Source organism: Diabrotica undecimpunctata, chromosome 1 (genome assembly GCF_040954645.1).
Source record: "Diabrotica undecimpunctata isolate CICGRU chromosome 1, icDiaUnde3, whole genome shotgun sequence".
Lineage (NCBI taxonomy): Eukaryota > Metazoa > Arthropoda > Insecta > Coleoptera > Chrysomelidae > Diabrotica > Diabrotica undecimpunctata.
The window spans coordinates 13267433-13293203 of record NC_092803.1 but is presented as its reverse complement, the minus strand read 5'-3'; the positions used below and the strand labels follow the sequence as shown (position 1 = coordinate 13293203).

The 25771-nt window shown below is 33.9% G+C and overlaps 2 protein-coding genes across 3 annotated transcripts in view; both read left to right on the top strand.

Moving 5' to 3' along the window:
* The window catches only part of LOC140444899 (facilitated trehalose transporter Tret1-like), a 52143-nt gene extending 31455 nt beyond the window's left edge, over nt 1–20688 (top strand). The window contains exon 3 of the mRNA XM_072536586.1: nt 19116–20688. Within this exon, the coding sequence (XP_072392687.1) occupies nt 19116–20458 (1343 nt within the window). The 3' untranslated portion in view covers nt 20459–20688. The remainder of the gene's footprint in view (nt 1–19115) is intronic.
* The window catches only part of rk (G-protein coupled receptor rickets), an 896029-nt gene that overhangs the window by 807337 nt on the left and 62921 nt on the right, over nt 1–25771 (top strand). The window lies entirely within an intron of this gene.

Below are 25771 nucleotides of genomic sequence, written 5' to 3'. Positions count from 1 at the left end.
CTTCAGTTTCGAGGTTTCCGTAGCTAGATAATGTGATGCCTAGATATTTAAACTCCATCACTTGTTCTATTATCTGACCTTCCAGTTCCAATTTACATCTTAGTAAATTTGCAGTTGTAACCATGCATTTTGTCTTTTTTGGTGAAATTAACATGTTAAAATTTCTGGCGGTTACATTTAATTGGTGCAGCATACGTTTTAAATAGTCTTCACTTTAAAAGAGTAGTATTGCGTCGTCTGCATAGCAGATTGTTTTAAGTTGTTTTTCTCCCATTTGGTATCCTCTTTCAGTTCTTACTTTTTTTATTACTTTATCCATAATCAGGTTTTATCCGTATATTTTGTATGATTGTAGATGATATGTCTCCGACATTTTAATAATCCGCTAATGTTGGTATATTCTTGTTGCTGACTTCTTCTTCTAGTATTGGCAACCAGAGCCTGCTACATTCTGCTGATGAGTTTGCTACACACTTTCTTTATTAAGTAGAGCTGCTTGTTTGATTTTTTTCTTTTTCGTGTCTGTTTTTTATGATTATTGATGCATCTCTTTATTGCATTCTGTGCTCATTGTGTCAGGTATATTTGCAAATCTGTGATTTATTGAAGTCTCATGAAGAATACTTAGTGGCCTTGCAGTTTCTCCGATATAAAAATTCTTGCATTCACAGAGTATTTTATAGATTTGTTTTATAGTTTGATTTATCTTGTGTATTGTTGGGCTTGGTTTTGGACAGTGTGTTGGTTGTTTTAAATGTTGTTTTGATGTTGTACTTATTTGTTATTTTTTTTTTTTTTTTCTTAATTTTTCTGATAACCTCTTTACATATTAGGTTGTTACCTTTAAATCCGCAATTGTGAGTATTTCTGGATTACTTGTATTGTTTTGTTGTTTCCTTTCTTCAATCTTGTGAAATTCCTTATTTATAAATGACAATGGGTAGACATTTTTTGTTAGAACCTTTTTAGCAGATTTTTCTTCCTGAAATGCATTTTTATCGAAGCAGGTGATTTGGGTTTTATCATATACTGATTTGGTAATTCTCTTTTTGGTGTTTACGTTGTGGTTTAAGTTTATAATTTAAATATCTGTTGGTGTGGGTTTGTTTTTTTGTAAACTTTGGTTGCATACCTCTGAATCCTCCTTTATGATTACCACATCCAGAAAAGTAAGTGAATGGTTGTTTCCTTTTTCCATGACAAATTTGATTGATTCTTTTTTATTGTTAATGTTTATGAGAAATTTATTCAATGCTTCTGGTCCGTGAGGCTAAATGGAGAACACATCATCTACATATATCTACCATTCTGTGGGTTATTTGTCTTGTTTGTGTACAATGTGTGTTTTGAAATCCTCCATGAATATACCTGCTAATATTGGGGATAAGGATGAGCCCATGGTTACTTCGAAATGTTGTTATTACCAAAGTGTTAGTAGCTCCATGATATCTGATACATTCAGTTTGGTTTTTGTTGTCAATATATTATCTCTCTCTCGAGTTTGATTATTCTTATTATTGTTCTCCAATGGCACATTGGTATTCTCCAATAGCACATCGGTGAAAAGGTTGGTCATATCGAAACTAGCATATTGTTGAAATTGTAAATAGTTCTGCTAGTTTTTGCAAGAATTATTGTGAGTTTTTAATATATGTCGTTCCGTTGTGTGCTTAAGGCAGTATTATTTCTAGGAAAATTTTGACAGTCTGCTAAAAGGAGAACCCGTGCTGATGCCAATTGTTAGGAGGGTACATTGTATTTTTGAATTTTTGGGACCGGTTTGGTGACCTTTTGTGGATAGCTGTGGTATCCTGTTGTTGTGTGGTATTTTATACATCTATATTTTCTTTTCCAGTGATTTGGTTGGATTCTTTTTTAGTTTTGTGTAAGGTTCATTTGTGACCAATTCTTACATTACCATTCTTAACATTCTTACCATTCTTACCATTCTTACCATTCTTACAATTATTATGGACTTATCTTCTTTTAGAGCTTTGATAGCTTTTACTTCCTCTTTATTGAAAGCACTCTATATTCTTCCTTTTTTGCAATTAGTAATACTTGACAGACTTTTTCAAATGCACTAGTTATGTCTAGTTTATGAACTGATGGGCATGTTACAGCATTATTAAGACCTTTTAAGAGCATTAGCCATCTCTGTTGCACAAAAAAATTGATAAGGTCAAAAATAAAAAGTAATCTGAGAGAAAACCCATTTAGAAATACAAATTTTACGTTTATGCCAATATATTCTGTTGGCATATTATTATTACTTTTAGGAAATACAAGATCTTTTGTTTTTGATGTGTCGATTGTAAGGCCCTTATTTTATCTGTTATTGGTTTATTTTCGTATCGTTTTTATACGTTCCTTGAGGTTTAGAATTTGGCTTGTACATGTTTTACTTAATACCCAGTTTGTTGTGGTATAAGGTTTTAGTCTACTATGTTTTCTATGCGATTTGGCGAAAGTCTTTTATCACTTGCTCCTAATTAGTCATCGTCCACCCAACCGGCAAAATAAGGTGTAACGATGTCACCCAAACTAAATAAATAACCAAAGCTGTAAAGTCCATTCTTCGCTCACCGGAAAAGTGACGTCAAAAGTGTCAAAAAAACTTCGCCAAGCGAAAGATATGCTTTCAAAAAACGGCACAAATTTAACGCATTTGAATCGTCTTGATACCTTTTTGTTCTATTCTATTTATCCAGCTTGATAATTTGTTTTATATTCTTCTTTTCTTGCCTATTTTAACAAAATACTACCCAATTTTTCGATTTAATACGCGTTATCGCTATATATTATTTAGTTATTTACCTGTCAATTTATTTTTATTTACTGTTGGGATTATGGTTAATATTGACTGGTCTTCATTTCTTTGTCTAAGCCATATATTTCATATTTGCACACTTATTAATGTATACATTTTAGTTTTTTAAAATTCTTTTATATTTGTTTAATAATGTATAATGTATATTAAGAAACAATCTTTTTAGAACTGGTAGTACAAGGTCTTCACTGCTGTTTATTCTTCATCTTCGTGTACCTGTCACCTCGGGGGGAACAAATAAGGGTCTAACCACCTTCTGTTGTCTCCGGGTTCTCTGTAGAGGGCTTCGAATATACTGTCGAGAGCTCCCCTACTTAAGTCCATTTTCGGGTTATGGACTTGGAAAATATTTATCTTGAAAAAGGCAAGATATTTCTTACATGGCAATTTCTTCGTCGAAATAAAATACCAAGTTAAGTTGAAACAGTTCTCAGCCACAGAGTATGGTAAATTAATGCAGGAAGCAGAGCCCCGAGAGCACTAAGCTCTCGGAGAGCCCGTGAGGGACTCACCTGGCTGACCTGAAAATCGCCACTATTTATATGCGCTGTTCGAGCAATAAATAGGGATTTCCAGGTCAAGAGCCAATGGGAAAATTCGAGACGGGGCGATGCGCATCGAAATGCGTACTAGTCCACAGACTATGGCATTAGATGACATCCCCCCTCCTCTGGAGACTCTGCGGCTGGGAAAAAATATTTATTGATTAAAAAATACAAATGTGAAAATACACAAGAAAGTATGCATATAATACAAGTAAAATGTTCAAAAAGAAATTCACACAACACTGCACTACCTACAGGGGGAGATCGGTGGTGATGACGGCATCTCAAGCTCCTACAGGTCCATCCTCGGTCGGTGTGCCAACTCCTCCAACGGAGTTCGTCTTCTTTTCGGTCGTCCGGATCCCATCTGCCATATCCAACGGGGTTTCGTAGGGTACCAGTGTGTCGAGGCCTACGTGGTCGTCCGACCACTTTCGGTAGAGAGGCGATGACTGGGTCTACTCCGGGACTTCCATCGGCATCTGGGGCTTCTAACTTCGAAGAAGCCTGGCTCGTCAAAGGTGTCTACACGTCGAAGGAATCAGGTCTGCAGAAGGCCTCGATGTCGGAGTGTTAGAGTATTGCTTTCTAACACTACGTGGTTCTCCCCATTATTCTCTTGACTTCAACCCATGTTGAAGTCAATGGTGTGTTGCCTTCTGTGAATTCGAGCTGGGTCGTGAGTTCGGATTTTAACCACGTTCTCGGGCGCCATGTCACCTCGGGGGGGAACAAATAAGGGTCTAACCACCTTCTGTTGTCTCCGGGTTCTCTGTAGAGGGCTTCGAATATACTGTCGAGAGCTCCCCTACTTAAGTCCATTTTCGGGTTATGGACTTAGAAAATATTTATCTTCGGTGTCTTGCCTTGAAAAAGGCAAGATATTTCTTACATGACAATTTCTTCGTCGAAATAAAACACCAAGTTAAGTTGAAATAATTCTCAGCCACAGAGTATGGTAAATAAATGCAGGAAGCAGAGCCCCGAGAGCACTAAGCTCTCGGAGAGCCCGTGAGGGACTCACCTGGCTGACCTGAAAATCGCCAATATTTATATGCCCTGTTCGAGCAATAAATAGGGATTTCCAGGTCAAGAGCCAATGGGAAAATTCGAGGCGGGGTGATGCGTATCTAAATGCGTACTAGTCCACAGACTATGGCATTCGATGACATACCTTATCCTTTAGTCTGTATGTTACTCTGTATGCACCAGTTCTGAAGAGCTGTATTAGTATTTTTCTACTCCAATGCTTTAAATGTTTCTACTAGGACGTGCATCGTGTCAGTCGTCCTCTTTTTCTACCCACTTTCCCTTATATAACCAATCAACTCAACTTATATCTTTCATTTCTTAGTATCTAACCAAAGTAGCCCATTTTTCTTTCCTTCATAGTATTGAGTTTTTCTTTTTTGTCTTTATTAATGTTTCCGTGCTTGTTACATGTTGTGTCCATGATACTTTCCACATTGTCCAGCCTTTAACTCTATAGAAAAGGGCAGAGAATACAAAGCATTTCAATACTCTAGTTCTAATTTCTATTCCCAGTTTTAACATGGATTATTTCGTTTTTAATCTTGTTCTTATTGACAATCACGATTTTTTTTCTGTTCGGAGCAACTCCATACCTCTCTCAGTACTTCGTAGTGCGATCAACCAAAATGTGCAGCCCCTTCTTTGCTGTCCGCAAGGAGTATTGTGTCATCTCCGTACCTGAGGGTATTCCTTAGTGTTCCTCTAATTAATATGCCTTCATTGATGTCTTCTAGTGCATATTTAAACATATCTTCTGAGCACATATTTAAAAATAGAGTGAATAGAGCACGTCCTTGTCTTCTTATATGCATCTCTTTAGATTTTTGTTGATCTACTTGTATTATATTCTGATATCGGTATAAATATCTTAAATATTCTCTGTTCCGTAATATGTTTTGCAATCCTTCTGTGTTGTATTTTGTCGAATCCTTTCTTAAAACCAACTATATATATATATATATATATATATATATATATATATATATATATATATATATATATATATATATATATATATATATATGGATACGTCACAGTTGACATCTCGACACTGTCCTATGCGTGATTATATAGTAAATAAAGCCTCTCTAGTGCCAAAGCCTTTTCTAAATCCCAGTTGGTTTGGTCTGTTATTCTATCGTCTAATTTGTTGTAGACACGTTCATGTATCACTAGCAAGAAGACTTTTAAAACATGGTTTATCAAGCTGAGGGTTTTATAATCTTCACATTTCATTGCGTTGGATTTTTTGGATATTGCGATGAATTTAGGTATTAGCCATTTCTACTAGTATATTATGCAAGATGCTGTGATCATCTCAGACTCTAAGTCAATTCTTAGTGGACTTAATAATACTGAGTTAAACCATAAAACATGTGAGCTGATATGTGACATTAAACGAAAAATGAGAAACAAAGATATAACATTTATTTGGGCAAAAAGTCACTCCGGGATAAAAGGCAATGAAATAGTAGACGAGCTCGCTAAGGATTCTACTCATTCAGGTATACAAGAACATATTTACACAGTATCAGACCTAATCAATTTTTATAATAAAAAAATAAATTTTAACTGGCAAGACAGATGGAAAATATTGGCGAATACTTCAAATAATCATTATTACAAGATCCATCCTACGTTACCATCCCTAACAGAATTACCACACATATTCCATTATAATATATCTAAACAGTCAGCAGCAACTATTACAAGATTAAAAACTAGTCACCGTGCTGTTCCTGCTCACCTGGCTAGATTAAACATTATAGAATCAGGAAAGTGTTTATGCGATAATATTTCCCAGTGTGATGTTAATCACATCCTGTTTGGATGTATTAAAAATAAAGCACTCTCATCTACGTTTTATGAAAACCTAGTTAAAAGTAATGTGCAACTTCCAGTAAACATAACCCACCTACTGTCATTGAATCAGAAATCTATATACGAACTCATATGTAATCACTTATATGCATCCGGATATATAATATAAATTTAGTACAATCAAGTTTTTAATTGATAAACATAACATAAATCATTTAAAAATCTGTGGCAAAAGGACTAGTTTCCATGCCAAACACACTATCATCACTATCACTACTAGTATATTAATATGGTTCTCTGGTAGCAGTGTTATGATTTCTGTAGGTATTTCATCCGATCCCATGGCTTTTTATAATTTTTTTGCGTTTTAAATTATTTTGTTGTTTTTGTCCATTATAATTGCAATACCTCATTTTTTGTGTATGTCAGCTGTTTCTTTTTTGTTTCTCTGTATATATTATAGCTGTCATGTTGTTTTTCTAATTTTTCTATTTCTGAACATTTCTCTGATAACCACAATTCCTTCGCTTAGTTGATTTATTTGTTTGAAAGTTTTATTTACTTTTGTATATTATTCGTTTTTATTCTTGTATTTCCTCCTTTCCGATATCAATGTCTTTATTCCTTGTGTTACCTGTTATTTGTTTTTAGGGAATGTATCACCTTCCAGTTGTTGTAACATGTTCCTCAGGATTTTCTCTATTCCTCTTCATTTTTGTGTAGCGTTAAGTTGTCCTTGTCTTTCTACTCTCTGAACTTCCTTGTGTTTTAGTTCTTTGATCTGCTGGCAGAGATCAGCTTATTTTAGTTATCTTAGATTATTCGATTAGATTAGATTAGATTTTCTTTAATTTTAGTTTTCTCTGCTAAAACAAGGTTGTGGTCACTTGCTATATCTACCCTTGGGTAAGCTTTAGTCGATACTATGGTGTTACAGAATCTTTGATTTATTATGATGTAGTCAATCTAGTTTGTTTCTTACTATGTCTTACAGTCATCTCTAATGGCTTTACAGATGCATATTTTTCATATCGGTGGTTTGTACCATGTATTCATGATAACGAGTTCGTTGTCCTTGCAAAACTGAACTAGCGTCTCTCCTTTCTCATTGGGCGTTCCTATTCATATTCACCTACTACACCTCCATCTCTTCCTTTCCCACCTTTACAATGAACTCGTCTAAAATAATAATAACTTCATCTTTTTTGGTTTCTTGCAGTTTTTTTTTGTCTAATTCATTGTAAAACCTGACTATTTTTTTACTAAACAAACATTATTAACAAATATATTAAGGTTATGTTAAATTATACTTAATTTAACTCAAATTATCGAGGTATAATATATTTTGCAAAATATTTTATAACCATCGACGCGTTGATCTGAAAATTTTCATATTCTACAATAAATTTGACTGTCGATCTCAATAAGTTTGAAATTTTTGTTATTTACTTCTTCTCCTGCATTGAATAATATTTTCCTTAAAAAAAACCTCTTCATATATAAACGCCAATTCTAAGCATTTTTCTTTTATTTCGACGAAACATCATATCATAATTGATAGTCAAATGTCCTTTTATGTAACCTGAAGTCATTTACAAGCAATTTGATAAAAGAAATTATAGTTTATTGTAGTTTTTGTCCTTAAAATTTTATCTCAATATAAGCAATCATATGCTGTTATCCAATCATACGTTTGGGTTGTACAAATACTTGATTTGTAATAAAAGCTGAGCCAATTATTGTCAGTATTGAGATTACCTAACATAATAGTGCAGTGTACCAACGTATCGAGTTTAATGAAATTTTGGAATTAAATCCTAAACTTCATTCATTTTACATATTCCCAATTGCCAACAGAAGCACGGGAAAGCCAAACAGTACTGATGTGTATCATATGATTTTTAAAAATATTTACTTTTGAAAGTATTTGTGTAAGAATTTCTTGAAATTTAATCATTAAATCACAATTAACCTAACTCTAAAAAATAACACGACCAGTAAATAACTTAACAATAACTATATAACATAAATTTAACACAATATATTAACTTAAAAATCAACACGATATAATTTAAATTTAAACATGGTGGCAAGTTTGAGTCTGTAACATGAGAATCTGTCTGGCTTAAGGCAATCAATTATATTTAATAGCCTCTTGACGAATGAGACGGCGAATATCAACACGTGCGTTTGTTTTCAGATGGGAATTTGCTAAACGAATAAACTTTACTTACCATTAACTTCAAAATCTATTTTACCTTGGGGATAAAATCCACCTCAACTGGAGAGTTGGTACCTTTATATTGAAAATAACATCAAGAATTGATAGAAAAATATATTCTAAGCAAACAAATAAGTTTGGATTTCGTAAGGGCTTACGCTTTTTTGCGTCCAGCCTGGACAAAGGCTGGACGCAAAAGTTCTCTACTCTTCTCTTGTATGTGCTAGTTGATGCCAGTTTCTCGCTTATTTGCTTTATACAGGGTGAGTCATGAGAAACTTTACATACTTCTACCATATGTAGAGTCCCTCAGGGAGCATATCATGTGGCCACTAAAAAATGTCAACTCCTCTTCTTTATTAATTAACAGGGTGATTTGTGTAATTGACCATTTATTTCATTTTACTGTAGTGTTTATACGGCTCATTTGATTTTTTAAATTTTTGCATGATACAGTACACTACTATCAAGCATTCGACTGGTATTAGCTAAACTAAAAAATTCCAGGACTGGCTTTGGAAAAATTAATTTAGGGATTCGTATTAAATATTACACCCTGTATAAATTTTTTTTTAAAATGCAATAAGTGATTTTTAAACTACATAAATAGTCAATGAAAACGACATATGCGACAATGTTGTCGCACTTTTATTAAATTTTTAGTGAACGATCAAATCTTACCAAAAATAGAACAACCATAATGAAGTATCAAATTATAAGGTATTAATTTAAACAAATGTTATAAATTTCAAACATTTTAATTAAAATGAGTTCCTACAACATAATCTAATACGTAGAAAATTAACATCTTTACTGTCACTTTGTATTATCTCTACGATAGAATCAATTGTTTTTCAATTTTAAATTTTTACTCATAGATCTTATTGGGCCATTATTTTCGATAAATAATAAATTAAATTGATTAAAAAGTCAAACCTCTTGTATGTGTTAGTTTTTGTTGATTGTAAATGATTAAAATTTTATGTCAAATAATAATACATTGCATCAACTGTACTAAATAAAAATAAATCTAAAAAAGTTTAAAATGAACTTTGGCGTTGACCGTTTGACGTTTCTTGATATTTTATACCCATTGTCATTATTGTCATTATCAATTGTTATTTATGTGTACAAGAATACATATTTCTTCTGTCATATCTACGTTAAGTACATTGTGTTAGTTTTGGTAGAGCTTTTGTTACTTTCGATGCCACATCAGTTTTCGACCACAGAATATGCAGACATAATATTTGTTTATGGATTCTGTAATGGGAATGGTAGGGCTGCTAGTAGAGAATATCGCAGGAGATTTCCTAATCGTCAAACTCCAAGTCATCCAACATTTGGGTCAGTTTTTAATTATTTGCGAGAAAATGGCACTTTTCCTAGTGGAACAACAGAGCGACATGTAGATGAAGCGCAGGAAGATGACATTATGGACGCCGTTACTATGAACCCTACAATAAGCACTAGACAAGTAAGTCGAGAACTCAATGTTACTCAATTAAAAGTAAGTAGAGTCTTACAAAAAAATAATCTATACCCATATCACATTCAAAGGGTTCAGCGACTACATGCTGGAGATGAGATCGATAGGTTGGAATTTTGTAGATGGATTAACAATAATCGATCAACGCTATACAGGACACTATTTACAGATGAAGCCCAATTTACCAGAGACGGGATAAATAATTCACGAAATTCACATGTGTGGGCAGAAGAAAATCCCCATGCTATTCGAGAACGTCGTTCTCAGTTAAGGTTTTCGGTTAACGTGTGGATTGGTGTCATAAATAACCAATTAGTAGGTCCTCACTTTTTTGATGGTCCTTTAACAGGGCAGGTCTATTTGAACTTTCTACAAAATATTTTGCCGAATTTGCTTTTTACTGGCAGTAAGACAACATCTCAATAATGTGTATGGCAACAGGTGGATAGGACGTGCAGGTCCTATTTAGTGGCCTTCAAGATCCCCTGATTTCAATCCCGTTGATTACCATATTTGGGGACGATTGAAGCAACTAGTTTACGCAGTGAATATTAATAACCGACAACAATTAATTGATAGAATTATACATTGTTGTAATACTATTAGAAACGATCCCCAGAGTATCCGTAATTCAATACGTCAGTTAACAATTCGGCAACAAAAATGTGTACAGGCTGCAGGGTTCCATTTCGAAAATCTATTTTGAATTATTTTTATTTTGTTACCATTATTGTATCTTTTCCAGTTCTAATTTATGGGTTTATCATAACTATGTACATATTTTTAGTTTTTTTTTTAAATTGTTCTTCCTTATTGTTAGTAGTTACTGTTTTTTGTTGTGCAGTGACTCAGTTTATCATTTCAATTAAAATAATTACTATTTAACTGGGAATAAGCCACAATTAAAGGTTAAAATACGTTTATTGACGTTTCAATTTCCACTTCGGAAATCGTTCTCAAAAAAATTTCCGAAGTGGAAATTGAAACGTCAATAAACGTATTTTAACCTTTAATTGTGGCTTATTCCCAGTTAAATAGTAATTAATTTAAAATGCCACAATAAAATAGCTTCAGAACAATTTCAATTAAAATGTTTAAAATTTATAACATTTGTTTAAATTAATTACCTTATAATTTGATACTTCATTATGGTTGTTCTATTTTTGGTAAGATTTGATCGTTCACTAAAAGTTTAATAAAAGTGCGACAACATTGTCGCATATGTCGTTTTCATTGGCTATTTATTTAGTTTGAAAATCACTTATTGCATTTTAAAAAAAAATTATACAGGGTGTAATATTTAATACGAATTCCTAAATTAATTTTTCCAAAGCCAGTCCTGAAATTTTTTAGTTTAGCTAATACCAGTCGAATGCTTGATAGTAGTGTACTGTATCATGCAAAAATTAAAAAAATCAAATGAGCCGTATAAACACTACAGTAAAATGAAATAAATGGTCAATTACACAAATCACCCTGTTAATTAATAAAGAAGAGGAGTTGACATTTTTTAGTGGCCACATGATATACTCCCTGAGAGACTCTACATGTGGTAGAAGTATGTAAAGTTTCTCATGACTCACCCTGTATAGTCTAGCCACCGTTTTTGTGTTCTTTCGACTGGTCCGTGTGTGTTCGCGTGGTCTTAAATATACAATGTCTCTCATTTATCTTTCGATGTCTTTCGATCTCATTTCATAGTTCTCTCAGCGAAACTCCTAATAGAGCTCGTTCGATCGCTCTCTATGCTGTTCTAATCTATTGGCCTTATTAAAAACAAAGATTATTTTATGAACCAATAGTGCTACACCGGCTACATGTTTATTCTACTCTTTATGGAACTGAAGAAGAAGAGGAAGAAGAATATAATGTGCAGACAGAAGTATTATACATTGTTTTTCTGGTAGTCTTATTTCACTTAGACCAAAAGCATACCATTTGATCCTAGTTAATTTTTCTTTCAGTTTATCCATTCTTTCAGGTGATTTGAGGGTTATGATATTGAAACTAGCAATATAAATTAATTATAGGCTGATATTCTAAGAGATGTGCGGTTTAGTACCCACCTGGGGACTTGATTCTGTTGTTTCGAAACTCATTTAGGGCTTGTTGGCTAAACTCCTGAAGTAGGTCTACTCTATATCAGGATTATAGAAAAGTACCTACTCGCTACCTAATTATTTAATTAATGACGCTACCCTTTTTTTGATTAAGGATGCTAATTACGACATTAAGCGTTTTGCAATTTTGCCCTTCCTTTCTTATTCTCCTTGCTATAATACCGAGTTTAGAAAGCATTTGGCCCACAAATACTATACTGTATTTAGCATTGTTTGTTTGTCCATGTTTTTATTTTTTCTTCAAGTTTTTTAGCAGTTAGATAAATGACACTCTTTTAAAAAGTTTATTATATGTTTATGTTCTTTTGATACCGATATATTTTTCACTTACTTTTGATATTTAGTACCTATATCAATAAATTTCTCTGTTTTGTTTTAATTACAATTCACTTGCACGTTTTGAATATAATTGGCCAACATAATGGCTGTCTAGGCAGTTTTTTTATCCTTATCTGTAAAAACTACAGTTTAGTGTCACTATATTTTTAATATTTTATTGATATCGTCGCCAGCATTCCTAATAATTTATCAATAAGATAGAATTGATTGTAATTAAATGATATAGTGGTTCACTAGTACTCATTAAATTCCATAAAAACCTTTGTAAGTGGTAACTAATAGACATATAGACTCGATTATTAAAATCTGATATTTTTTGCTTATGTGTGCGTTCATACCTTTATACTGTTGATTTTTTTCGTTTGGATATTTATAATATGGTTCATGCGTCACTCTCTTATTTTTTTTATCTACCTGTTTTCGAGAAGTGTTATTTTTTCTTTGTATATTAAAGTCGCAGAAACTGAAGAACAGAATAATATATTTGTAGATATTGGAAAAAATATAAGATGTAAACCATTTCTGCTACAACATCAACATGAAATATCTATTTCAAAGAAAAATAGAATTCTAATTAAAAACATGACTAAAAGAAATAATATAGAGGAAGAATACCATAATCTTAAAAGATTGGCAAGTATGGTTTCAGAGGAAGTACAAGGAATAGAACGCAGAAGAAAAAATTGGAACGTCCTTAGCTGACGAGATAAATTAATAAAATTAAAATCATCATCAGTCTGGCTTTACAACCCTGCGTGGGTCGTAGCCTCCTCAAGAATTTCTCTCCAGTCGTCCCTATCCATCGCCATTCTCCGCCAAGCACGTATTCCCATTTCTTCTTCGATGTTATCAAGGGACCTTGTTCTGGGTCTTCACCTTCTCTGACCAATGGGTCTATCAAGAAGCGTTTTTCTAGCTGGGTCATTTTGTACAATCCGCATTACATGTCCTATCCACCTCAGATGTCCCATCTTGATATAATTTACATCAGGTTCCTGGTATATTATACAAAGTTGGAGGTTGTATCGTCTTCTCCACACTTCATTGTCATTTACTGCTCCGTAGATTCGCCTTATTCCAGGTATACAAATTCGTTCACTACTTCAATGACGTCGTTGTCTATAACAAGTGGTCGTAGAATTTGTGGTTGCGTGCTTATTTTCATATACTTCGTTTTGTTGGTGTTTATTATTAAACCCATTTTTGTAGCTGATTCTTTTAATCCTACATTCTTTTTTTTTCGCTTTTCCGTTCTCCTAACAATATTGATATCACCAGCGTAGGCCAATATTTGCAATAATTTATTATATATTGAACCAGTGGTTGTGATTTGTGACATACGTATTACTGTTTCCAGAGTCAAATTGAACCTCTGTCTCCCTGGCGCAGCCTGTTATTTGTTTTAAAAGGTTCAGACAGTTCCCCTGAATTCGTACTCTACATTCAACTTTTGCAAAAGTTAGTTTTGTTAAATTTACCAACTGATTTGGTGCTCATAGCTCTTTCATTGCTTTTCTATTCAAAGCAGTCGTAGGCTGCTTTATAGTCTATAAATATGTGATGAGTATCAATGCCATATTCCAGTGTTTTTCCAAAATTTATTTCTGGTTTGCAATCTAATGAATGGTATTTTCCTATTATCCGTTCTGCATATGGTGCTATACGGTGACTGATATAGTACTGTGGAAAATATTTTATACGCTGCATTTAGAAGCGTAATTTCTCTGTGGTTTGAGCGTTCAAAGATATCTCCTTTTTTGTATATGGTGCAAAGTATTCCAATATTCCAATCAATGGGGAGGGATTTCTGTGTCCATATTGCTTTTATAAGCTGCTGTAATGCCATTATGGTATCATGGCCACCTTCTTTATATAGTTCAGATGGGAGATTATCTAATCCGGTTGATTTGTTTCTGGCTAGTTTTTTAACTTCATCCTTAACTTCAAGAATCGTTAATGGTTCCTCTTTCCTCTCGTCTTTTCCCAGTACCTCATCAATTCCTCCTTCCAGGTTTTCTTCTTCTTCCTCCATATTAAGTGCCTGATTAAAGTATTCCACCCATTCTATTCAATACATCTTTCTTCTTCTTCTTCGTCTAGCCATTCACGTCCACATCTGAACATAAGCCTCTTCAAGTCTGCCTTTCCATTGTTTTTTATTGTACGCTACTTGTAGCCAATTTTTCCCGGCAGTTCTTTTCAGATCATCTGTCCATCTCATACGAGGTCTGCCCAGAGGCAGACCTCCTATGAGATGTGATATACTATATTCTGTGAGATGTGAGACTATATTCAATACATACAAGTATTCTATTCAATACATTTTTCTTATTTTTCTGCATTGTCTTGTGGTTGCCTTAAATTCTTTTCTGTTGATGAATAAAATTAAAAACTTCTTTTATAAGAGGTAGCTGATAACTAAGCTAGTCCAACGTAGAAAAAAATATCAAGTTAAAAATAAGGAAATACAGAAATCAAAAACAGGTTCTGGGAACAAAAATGTATTTGCATTAAAAACCTACTAGGAGAAGCTCAGTTAACAGATGCATGGAAAATGGTGATAAGCCTGAAAAGAAACAAAGAAAACAAAAGGGGCACTGATTTAGTTCCCTTACCAGAATGTAAAAACTGTTATGAACATATTCTAGTTGAAAACAGATCAGGGTGTAGGTATACGGTTGAAGATCCATTGCTTAATATCGAAGTGTTGGAAGAATGATCGATCCAAGATCCTGGCAATATTCCTGTCAAATTACTAAAGCCAGGAGGCCGTTTTTTATGAGATAGAATAACATATCTACTGCAAAGCTGCTACAAATAAATACAAATTCCATCGAAGTGAAAATGGCATAGTTGTTATCTATTTTTGGGCAGGACAACAAAAGATATACCAATTTCTATCGAGTTTGAGTGTAAATATTACAATAAGCGGACCGCTCAGTAAAGTTATTAGTGATACACTTACACGAAGAGAAGATAAAGCAGTTTTATACCAGATAGATCCTGTACCTACAATTTATTCATTTTAAGACAGATATTAAGAAAGATTATAGGCTTAGAAAAGAAATTATAATTTTTTAATTAGAAAAAGTATTTCGAAAGTATTTCTTCGTTTGTAATTTCTTTGTCTTCTAACGATATGTGTTGAAGGTTTCCTCTTCCGTCTTTGAACAGCTCTTTGACATATTTTTTCTATTATTTTGATTTTTCGTCAGTCATTATCATGCTGTTCAAATTTTTATCTAAAAGAGTTGTGTTGTGGTTCGTTTTTTGCAATCCTGGCATTTCTTTAACCTTTTTATATAAATAGAGTAAGTTCAATAGATAGTATTTGTTTTTAGGATCTTCTTTTTCAAGGTTTTCAGATATTTTCTGCTAAAGTTTCTCTTTTACACCATCTCCTTCAGTTTTTAACTTATAATTTTAAGGTTCTTTGGAGTTTTCTCATACGTATAAGCTTAAGCGCGACTTTTGCGATCAGCGATTATAGTCTGATTGTCATCTGCTCCTGGGTATGTTTTCACAGATTTGATGGTATTACGATATCGCTCTTTGTTAAATATATAATCGATTTGATTCTTTACCACTTAGTTTGGCTTATCCGCTGGCGACAGACACGTATATAACCGTCTCATATGCATTTTAAGTAAGGTGTTTGTGAGTACTAGACATTGTTCCTGGCAGAATTGTTTTAGCCGATATCCTCTTCCGTTACGTTCCGTTAGCCCATAGAAAAATCTTAGGAAGTCATAACTTATTCTAGTAGGATAAAAAAATCCTCAATACACAAAAAGGGGGACAAAAGGAATTGTAATAATTATAGAGGCATATCGGTAACCAGCACCCTGAGCAGACTGTATGGACGAATTTTAAGAAATATGATCGATGAAGAATATAAGCACAATGAAGAGGAAGAACAAAGGGGGTTCCGTGCAGGAAGGTCGTGCACCGATAACGTATTTTGTCTTAAACAAATAATAGAAAAAAGATCGGCTAAGAATCTAGAAACTCATATTACTTTTGTAGACCTGCAAAAAGCATATGACAACATCCCCTTAACAAAACTGTGGACAACGTTGAAAAGATCTAACATCAACCACACATTGATAAATGCTGTACAAGAACTATATAGAGACTCAAAGGCATAGATAAAAACAGGAAAATATCTAACGGAAGAATTCCTGGTTACAAAAGGCTTGCGACAGGGATGGTGTATCTCACCAACCTTATTCAAGATATATGTTGCAGCGGCATTGGAAAGATGGAAAAGAAAGGTTCATAGGATGGGTATAGAGCTTAGCAATGAATGTATATATACACTCCAGTTTGCTGATGACCAGGTAGTGCTAGCGCCCGACAGGGAAGACATGCAGTACATGCTTAGAAAACTGATAGAAGAATATAACGACTGGGGAATGAATGTCAATACAACAAAAACCAAATATCTTTGTATTGGAAACGAGTCAGATAACATAGACCTCGAAAACGGACAACATATTTTCTGCTGTCAGAGCTATGACTACTTGGGTGTTGCCTTTGACAATACAGGAACTGATACACGGGAAATAGAAAAACGAATCACTCAAGTAAAAAAAGTCTTAGGATGTCTCAATGGTATACTGTGGAGTAAAGAGATAACGAAAGGAAGAAAATTTAATATATATGAGACCATGATTAAAACTACTCTTTTTTATGGCGCTGAAACATGGAGAATTAGTGAAAAGAACAAAATTGAATAGAAGCAGTAAAGATGGATGCAATGAGAAGATCTTTAGGTATTTCCAGACGAGACCGAATCAGAAATGATGTAATAAAACAACGTATGGGAATAGAAGGAAATATACCTCAAGATATAGAGAAGAAACAATTAAGGTGGTATGGGCATGTTCAACGGATGCCAGCATCAAGACTCCCCAAAAAAGTAATAGAATTGCAACCGATAGGTCGACGGAAAAGAGGAAGACCCAGATTAGAATGGCAACACGGCGTAAACAAGTCCATGAGCGAAAGAAATTTAACAACAAACGACTGCGAAGATAGGAAGAAATGGTGTTTAGGTATCGGACAACGTCGAAAGACGTTCTAAACCGATGTATATATATATATATATATATATATATATATATATATATATATATATATATATATATATATATATATATATATATATATATATATATCTAAAAAGAAAATAAGAAACGAGTAGGTAGAGCCATGGTGAAATCAGTTTTGTGCTGTGGGTCAGAAGTGTGGACTTTTGTGCAGACCTAGAAAGACGGCTCTTATTAGTAGAAATAGAATTAAAAGAAGTTATGAAGAACTAAAAACTCGAATGAAAGAGAAAAAAACACTGGTGAACTGAATAGAAAAAAGGTTCTTAAAGTAGCATTTACTAAGAACACCTTAAAGCGATAAACTATAAGAATATTTCGTGAGAGATCACTAGGAAGAAGAAAACGGAATCGACCATACAGATTATGAAATGAGAACACTAGAAGAACGAGGAATGACCAAAATCTACAAGAAGAAAATACATTGGATAGAAAGGGTTGGTGAAAGATGATGAAAATGAAAAACATATTAAAAGTGTCAATATCATCAACTAGCCTCTAATGTTCACTACTGAACATAGGCCTCTCGCATGCTTTTCCATTTAGTCCGATTTTGCGCCATCTGAATCCAATTTGTAGTCACTCTTTTTATGTCATCTGTCCATCTCGTTGGGGGTCTACCTCTATTTCTCTTAGCTTGTATTAGGGGTCTCCATTCCAAAATTCTTTTTGTCCACCGGTCATCAACTGATCTTGCTACATAACCCCAGTTCCACTTTAGTGTTGTTATTCTTTCTATAACGTCTGCTACTCCTGTTTCTTTGCATATAGTAGCATTGGGTATTCTATTACGTAGAGAAATCCCTAACATTATTCTCTCCATTGCTCTTTCCGCAATTTGTAGTTTACTCACTGTTGTTCTTGTGAGTGTTAGCGTTTCTGCGCCGTAGGTAATCACTGGCAAAATACACTGATTAAATACCTTTCTTTTCAGACACATTGGAATCTTTGTAAGTCAACTGGCTCAATATCTTTGTCTTCTACTGAGATGTTTTTGTTGTGGACTAAATTTGTCATAAATTTTGTTTTTGAAAAATTTAGTTTAAAACCAACTCTTTTTGTAGCAGTATGGAATTCTTGGAGCATTATCTGTGCCTGATCAAAGCTGTCTGCAATAAGAACAATAGCATCTGCAAATTTAAGGTTATTTAAAAATTTTCTATCTACATTGATGCCCTTTTCGTTCCAATCTATTGTTTTACAAGCGTATTCTAGCAAAGTTGTAAATAATTTAGGAGACATGTTGTCTCCTTGCCGAAGGCATGTTTTAATACGAAAGGTCCCGGTATCTTCATTAAGTCTTAATTAAAAGTGTGCTTGTAATGAATTTACATGGCAAGCTTCTAAAAGACGCAAATGTGTTCAATAAACTTTAATTCATATATTAATTTTATATATGTAAGTTAAAATATAAAATTAAGTTTTCCAAATAAAATAAACTTACCTAAACCTACGATAGAACGTACCTCTATTAACAGATTAATTGAGACCTTTTGGCTATTAAATTTATCTGAATTTTTATATTTATTGAATTCTATAAGTTTCTTTAAAATTTAGCTTTTAAAACCCTACTGACTTTTATCTAAAGCAATATATTCTTTTTTTAGGATGCCTAGCTGCCCTCACCACTGGTATGTTAACCTCTTGGTCGTCACCATTTCTACTAAAAATCACAAAAGACAAAGAAAACTACGATATCTCCGAACATGATGCGTCATTCTTCACCATCGTCCATCCAGCCGCCATGATTGTCACTTGCGTTATATTCTCCATTCTTTGTGACACCATCGGCAGAAAGAAGACCTTGCTGCTTATCACCATACCCCACTTGCTTTCATGGGTCCTGGCTGCGCTTGCTCAGAATGTTTATGTGTTTTATGCATCCAGAATCTGCGCTGGAATTGGAGACGGATGCATGTATGCGGCGTTGCCGATGTATATTGGCGAAGTAGCTAGCCCTAAAGTTAGAGGAACATGGGGAAACTGTATGGTCTCTGCTATGTATTTGGGAGAGTTCCTAATCCACGTTATAGGATGTTTTTTAGGAGTCAAAGAGACTTCTTACGCTTGTATTCCACTGGTTGGCTTGTTCTTCGTACTTTTCTGCTTCATGCCGGAGTCACCTTACTATTGCGTCATTAAAGGAAAAGAAGACGAAGCAAAGCAGGCGTTAAAGTTTTTAAAACGTAAGCACGATATTGAGGAAGATTATGAGATGCTTAAAAACGATGTTAAACGTCAAATGTCTGAGTCAGGAACTTGGAAAGATTTCTTTATGATCAAAAGTAACAGAAAAGCTTTAGTCTCAGCCATATTTCTAAGATCTTCTCAACAACTTGGTGGTACTACTGTGTTTATTATGAATACCCAGTTTATTTTCGAGAAAGCCAAAGGAGGAGTCAGCCCTGAAATTTCTTCAATGATTTATTTAGGATTGTGCCTAATTTTAAATATAATCGTTATTATTTTTGTCGTAGAACGATTGGGAAGAAGACTTTGTTATATCCTCTCGCTTTCTTTATCTGCCATTCCTCTGCTTGTGTTATCTATATACTTTTTCATAGATCAACACGTTCATGATGTAGATATAAGCTTCTTAAACTGGATACCGATTGTAGCAATGATTACCTACTTAATTTTTAATTCCTTTGGTATGGCAGTGATACCGACTCTTATGTTAGGGGAGTTGTTTTCGACCAGTGTTAAGTCAAAGGCTATGACTGTGTTGATGATTGATTTTGGGCTCATGATCTTCGTAACCAATAACATTTTGTATGCTCTACAGTCCGTCATTGGTCTGTGTGGTCCCTTTCTTTTCTTCGCTATTTGCAATATAATATCAACTTTCTTATCATTCTTCCTGGTACCCGAAACGCGGGGAAAGACATTGGAACAAATTCAGCAAACGTTGAAAAAAGAAATTTCTGACAAACATGAGATTAAGCGATAGACTTTTTTATATGTTAGATAAGCTCATACTGGCAATAAAACTATAATCAGAAATAAGCATGACAGTGACATTTTATTAAGGAAAATAATACGAAATCGTCAAATCTTTAAAAACGGTTTGGGATCATGAAGCGAAGAAGATTTTTACTGAGGCAAATAAAAATTTATTGTTATATTAACATTAAATTGCTGTATTTTAAGTATTTTTTATAAATAAAGAACTATACTTTATTTTTGTTTAAAGTTACTCATTATTTGTATGTTTACGAAGCAAAAACAAGCTGTTATACAATAACCAGCAGATTTTTGAATGTTACTATTATACAACACCTATTTTTCACGCAAACAGCTTAAGACTTAACAAGTTAAGAGTCTTACATCACTAGAGCAGCCAACAAAGCTACTATACCTTGGCTTTGCCGTCATCATTGTCAACAAGTGGTGGACAAGAAACAGAAACTGACTCTTCTACTAGATTTGTGCTACGACATATAACAAGGTCTTGGAACAAGACATTACACTAACTACCTTAGTGGAGAACTTACTTGGCCCTTTCTTTTTTGTCCTATTTAGTAATAATTAAAGTATTTAGTAATAACAGAATGAATGGAATAAGACTCAAACATATTGATAAATGGATAGCTCGAAGATGTAGGCAAGAACTTAAATAGGAATATGTAGACCAAATTACATGGTATCAATAAACTTTGAAAATAGATCATAATCCAGACCACATAGTCTATAAACAGTAGTGAATAAAACGGCAGAGTATTTTGTGAATATTGACATTAAACAAATAAACAGGCTGATTTAAAGCGTCTTAAAAAGTGATTGGTAAACTAATTGGGGCTAAACTCACGGTCCCAAGCACTACAATATATTTATTAGCCTAAAAAATACGGACACTGATTGCCGGTTGCCTTTCAGATATTACAGCACCCTAAAGATACTTGATTTGCACTTAATGAGGTCAAAAAAGTTACAAGCGAAGATGGCGTGACGACACAGAAATCTGTACTGCTCTGTACAGCATTACAGGTTAACAGAAGAATCATCGAGAGACTTGAAAACAACTTAAAGAGAATAGCGGCTTTCACGGATAAATCGGATATTAAGATCAACGTGGGAATGACCAATTTATCATCTTCAACAAATAGATTAGGTCTCCAAGAGAAGAAATCAGGCTAAGATGGAATATAATCCAAGGAGAAGTCCTCGTCAAATAGCTGTGAGTCTATATAGACCCAAGAGACCACTTCAGCAAAAACATTCAAAATTCAATAAGATTCAACCATATATAGTCCAGACCAGTCCCATTTCGTCCTTTTAAGTAGACGCCCACGACAGAAATAGTATAGAGGAAATATACAACCCAGGTTGCAAGGTTTTATCTGCTACATGGATGAGTTTATATTAGCAGAAGGGTCGTGTGTAGTAATATACAGTAGCGGTACAGAATATAATCTGTAACTTCCACACATAATTTATCTTAAAATTGAACTCTACCAAAAATAGTTAAGCGGCTTTGCGGCTCTTAGTTATCACAAGATCGACGAAAATGGATCCAAATACAACATAAATCTCACTGGAGGAAAAGTGGACTAGGCCAAGCATATGGCAATATTTATATTGGACCGACATGGGCACTAGACCTGTACGAGCTGGTATAGAGACAGACAAACTAAACCGTGCTTACTTTGATGTTATATGCAATCCCAGTATGGAATTTCACAGAATTGACTAACTGAACGAAGTTGGTGAAAGTTATTGAATTAATTTAGTAAAATATCCATTTTATCCTCTGGTGCTGCACTCAAGCATCTATATAGCGATAGAAAAAAGGTATATAAAAATCTATTTTATTTAAAACAATTTTCTCTAGATGCTCTAACTAATTAAGCGATGGCACTGGATATGCTAGCACCCATAGCACATCCATCTGTTTGTTGGAAGATTTTGTTTTTATATAGAAAATAGGTTGACTTTAATGTTGTTTCGACTGCTAGTAGAAATTCTTCTAGAGGGATGTCTGTGAACACTTTGATTTCATTCCACTTTTTTTACTAATGTATTTCGCTAAAGCTATTGGAATATTGGTTTATAAAAATACCACATCGAGAGAAACTAATTTATAATTGGGAGGTAAATGTATATTTTTGAGTTTTGATTTCAGATAATCGGCGTCTTTTAAATAGTATTAATTTTTATTCATTACGTTGGAAGCAATGTTCTTCAAATATTTTGAAAGGTTTTCAAAAGGAGACTGAATGTATGAGGCAATAGGGCGCAGCGGCATACCCTCTTTATGTGTTTTGGGCAGACCGTATATTTTTGGAGTTACAGCATTATGTATCTTGAGGGAATTAGCAGTGTTTGGTGAGAGTAAAAAATTGATGAATAATTCACCATTTTGCGTTCACTGTTCACAACAATTGCATTCATCTGATTTGGCTGTACTCGACTGCAGAGTTGAACAAATTTTTCTTAAAATTCTGCTAAATTGGTGGCTCGTTCAAATTCATGCCGATATAATTTTGATCTCAGAATTTCCTAAAAATAAAAATCTAAAGGTGCTAATTCTTGTGATCTAGGGGGCCATTTTATTGTTCCTCCTGTAGAAATTAATCGTCCAGGGAATGTTTGTTGCAAATAAATTGTAACTTCGATTGCATTATGTACTGAGCAACCATCCTGTTGAAACTAGACATCATCGAAGTTGACCGCAAGGTTTTGAACTGCTGGAATAATCTGATTGCGTAATAAATCTAAATACTTATGTCGATTCTGATTTCCTGTAATAAAAAATGGACCAATTATATTATCGTTATAAAGTCCAGTCCACACATTCAATTTCTTTGGGTATTGTGTTTTTACAGTAATACTCAAATGTTTATTTTCGCTAGACCAATAGCTGGCGACAGATGGATTATGACGTTTATGGATTGTGAATGAAGACTCATCGGAAAACAAAACATTTTTTAAAAAGTTATTGTTATTATTCGATTTCTTCAATTTTATAATGATCGTCTGAAAAAAGTTCTTGGGTGGTTTGCACTTTATAGCAATTTTATCCATTTCGTTTTAAAATATTTCTTACATTTCTCTTCTTTAGGTCAACTTCGTCCGCAATTTGTCTACTCGAACAAGGCGTTTCTTCAGCAGTTAAACAAACTTGCATTTCGCAAGTTTCGCGTTCAACAGAGATTTGTTTCGATCGTGGTTGATCCGTTGGACAACATTTTATACAGCTATTTATGGAACCGAAATTTTTAAAGTTTTTAATAATATATCGTACTGTGTTCTCTGTCGAAACTGGGCGATTTTGAAAAGCAGCAATAAATAATTGTATTATTTCTACAACATAATTTTGTATAAATTTTGTATAAATAGGTTATCAACGTTTTACCACCACAGCTAAAAATTAAATAAAAATAGGCCATAAACCTGCTGTACAGATAAGCACCGCCTATTCTTTTGAGGAAAAATCATGCACTCGTAGAGGGGGTACACCGTTTATACTATCTGTCTGTCTAGTGAAATGCGTTATTTATTAGCTGCTGTCACATATTAATTACTCAATTTAGTGTTCTTTGTTAATTAATCAAGATCACTGATATAATCGTTTAAAAAATAACAGTTACATGATTACTTTATGTAAGTTTTGTTGGGGCAATATTAATTTTCATTCAACAATGAACTGAGGAGGTGTCAATCAAAATCAATCATGTCCACCTTAAGAAGTTTTAGGGAAATCGCAAAAAACGTATTAGTAAATAACCTTACATGAAAAATCGGATAAATTAGCATATATCATTTTATTTATTGAAATTAACTGTCTCTTAGTAAATATTTCAAATCTGAAGGTATACATAAACCTGTAAATACATTTTAAAAAAAGGACATGTTCTTATTTGATTGGACTTCATGGACGTTGATAGAAGGGGTTGATAAAAAAACTCTTAGACTACTTAAAATATCTATTGTATTGTTACAAAAAATATCTTGAAAAATGGCTAACATTTACCAACGACACTTTCCACAAAATATAAATGTTTAAATGTGTAGTCCAATGTCAGGTTCTAGACAATCACAGGATTCGTCCACTTCGTCAGCATCAATTTCGTCGTCCTGGACTTCCACTATTATGGTCTTATATCAAGATAAAAAGTCATGTTTCTGCCAGTCATCACCATACATTTTCACAAGTAACGTCTCCACGTCCTTCTTCTTAGCTGCTTTCACTATATTGCTCAGTGGAAGTGACTCTACAGGAGTTGAGAACGACCTTGCAGAATGCCAGCCTTTTTTTGAGGCTTGTTGTAGGTTTCAAAATCACTTTCAAACCTAAAATTCTGTGCCGATTTCACTTTGATAACAGTAAGTTCTTGTCCATTGCGGTTGACAGCTTTCTCTTTCCTTACAAAAATCCTCTTCTTTTCAGATATCATTTCAATGTTTTTAAATCGTGTAGCCAAACTTTTAGCATCAATCAATCCCCAATCCTCTCCAAGTTTCCGTACTTCTCCAACAGAACTATATACATTGTAGTACTCTTCCTTTGTTGCAATAGTAGGCTGCTTCCTGAGTAACTTTTCAACCCTTCCGAACACCCGATCAGCGGGGAGGAAGCTATGCCCGCGAACAGGGTATGTTAGAACAATCTCTTCTAAAGCATTTTGCACTGATCCTAAGTAATACACTAATGTGTGAACAACGGCATTGTTTTTGTTTTGACCGGCACACCCATCACAGAACAGATTCAGTCTTGTTACATTTGAAAAATTAGCGGAGTTCAAGAAATTTATAAATGCAGATGAAACTTCGGTCGCACCCCTTCCTGCAAGTTCTTCAGTCCATACGTAAAATATGGGGTTTTGTGCGTTTGATGCTACAATGCAAAAAGAGTAAAAACTTAATTGTCTTTTGTAATTTAACAGAAAGTAACCTCATTTTCTTTGTTTTCCTTTAAGAGCCCATAAAAAGCATTAGCTCTTAATCTGTGTATTCTTTTCTCCATCATAAATTGGTTGACCACTACCAAGTCTTTCACAGCTTTAGCCTTCTCAATTTTCAGCTGAAGATCTATTTTATTACATGTACTGCAAACGTCAGAAGCTGGTGATGAAAATCCGATATTTAATTCATTGAAAACTCTCCTAAACATAGATTTCTTAACTTTAAGATTATCAAGTACAGAATCATTGTATATTAGCCACAACTTCTTAATGTTTAAGTCTGCACCAAGATAAATCCTTTTCGATTTTTTTCGATTATAGTGGCTTTCTTTTCCTCTTAAATTTCTCAAAAAAAGGCG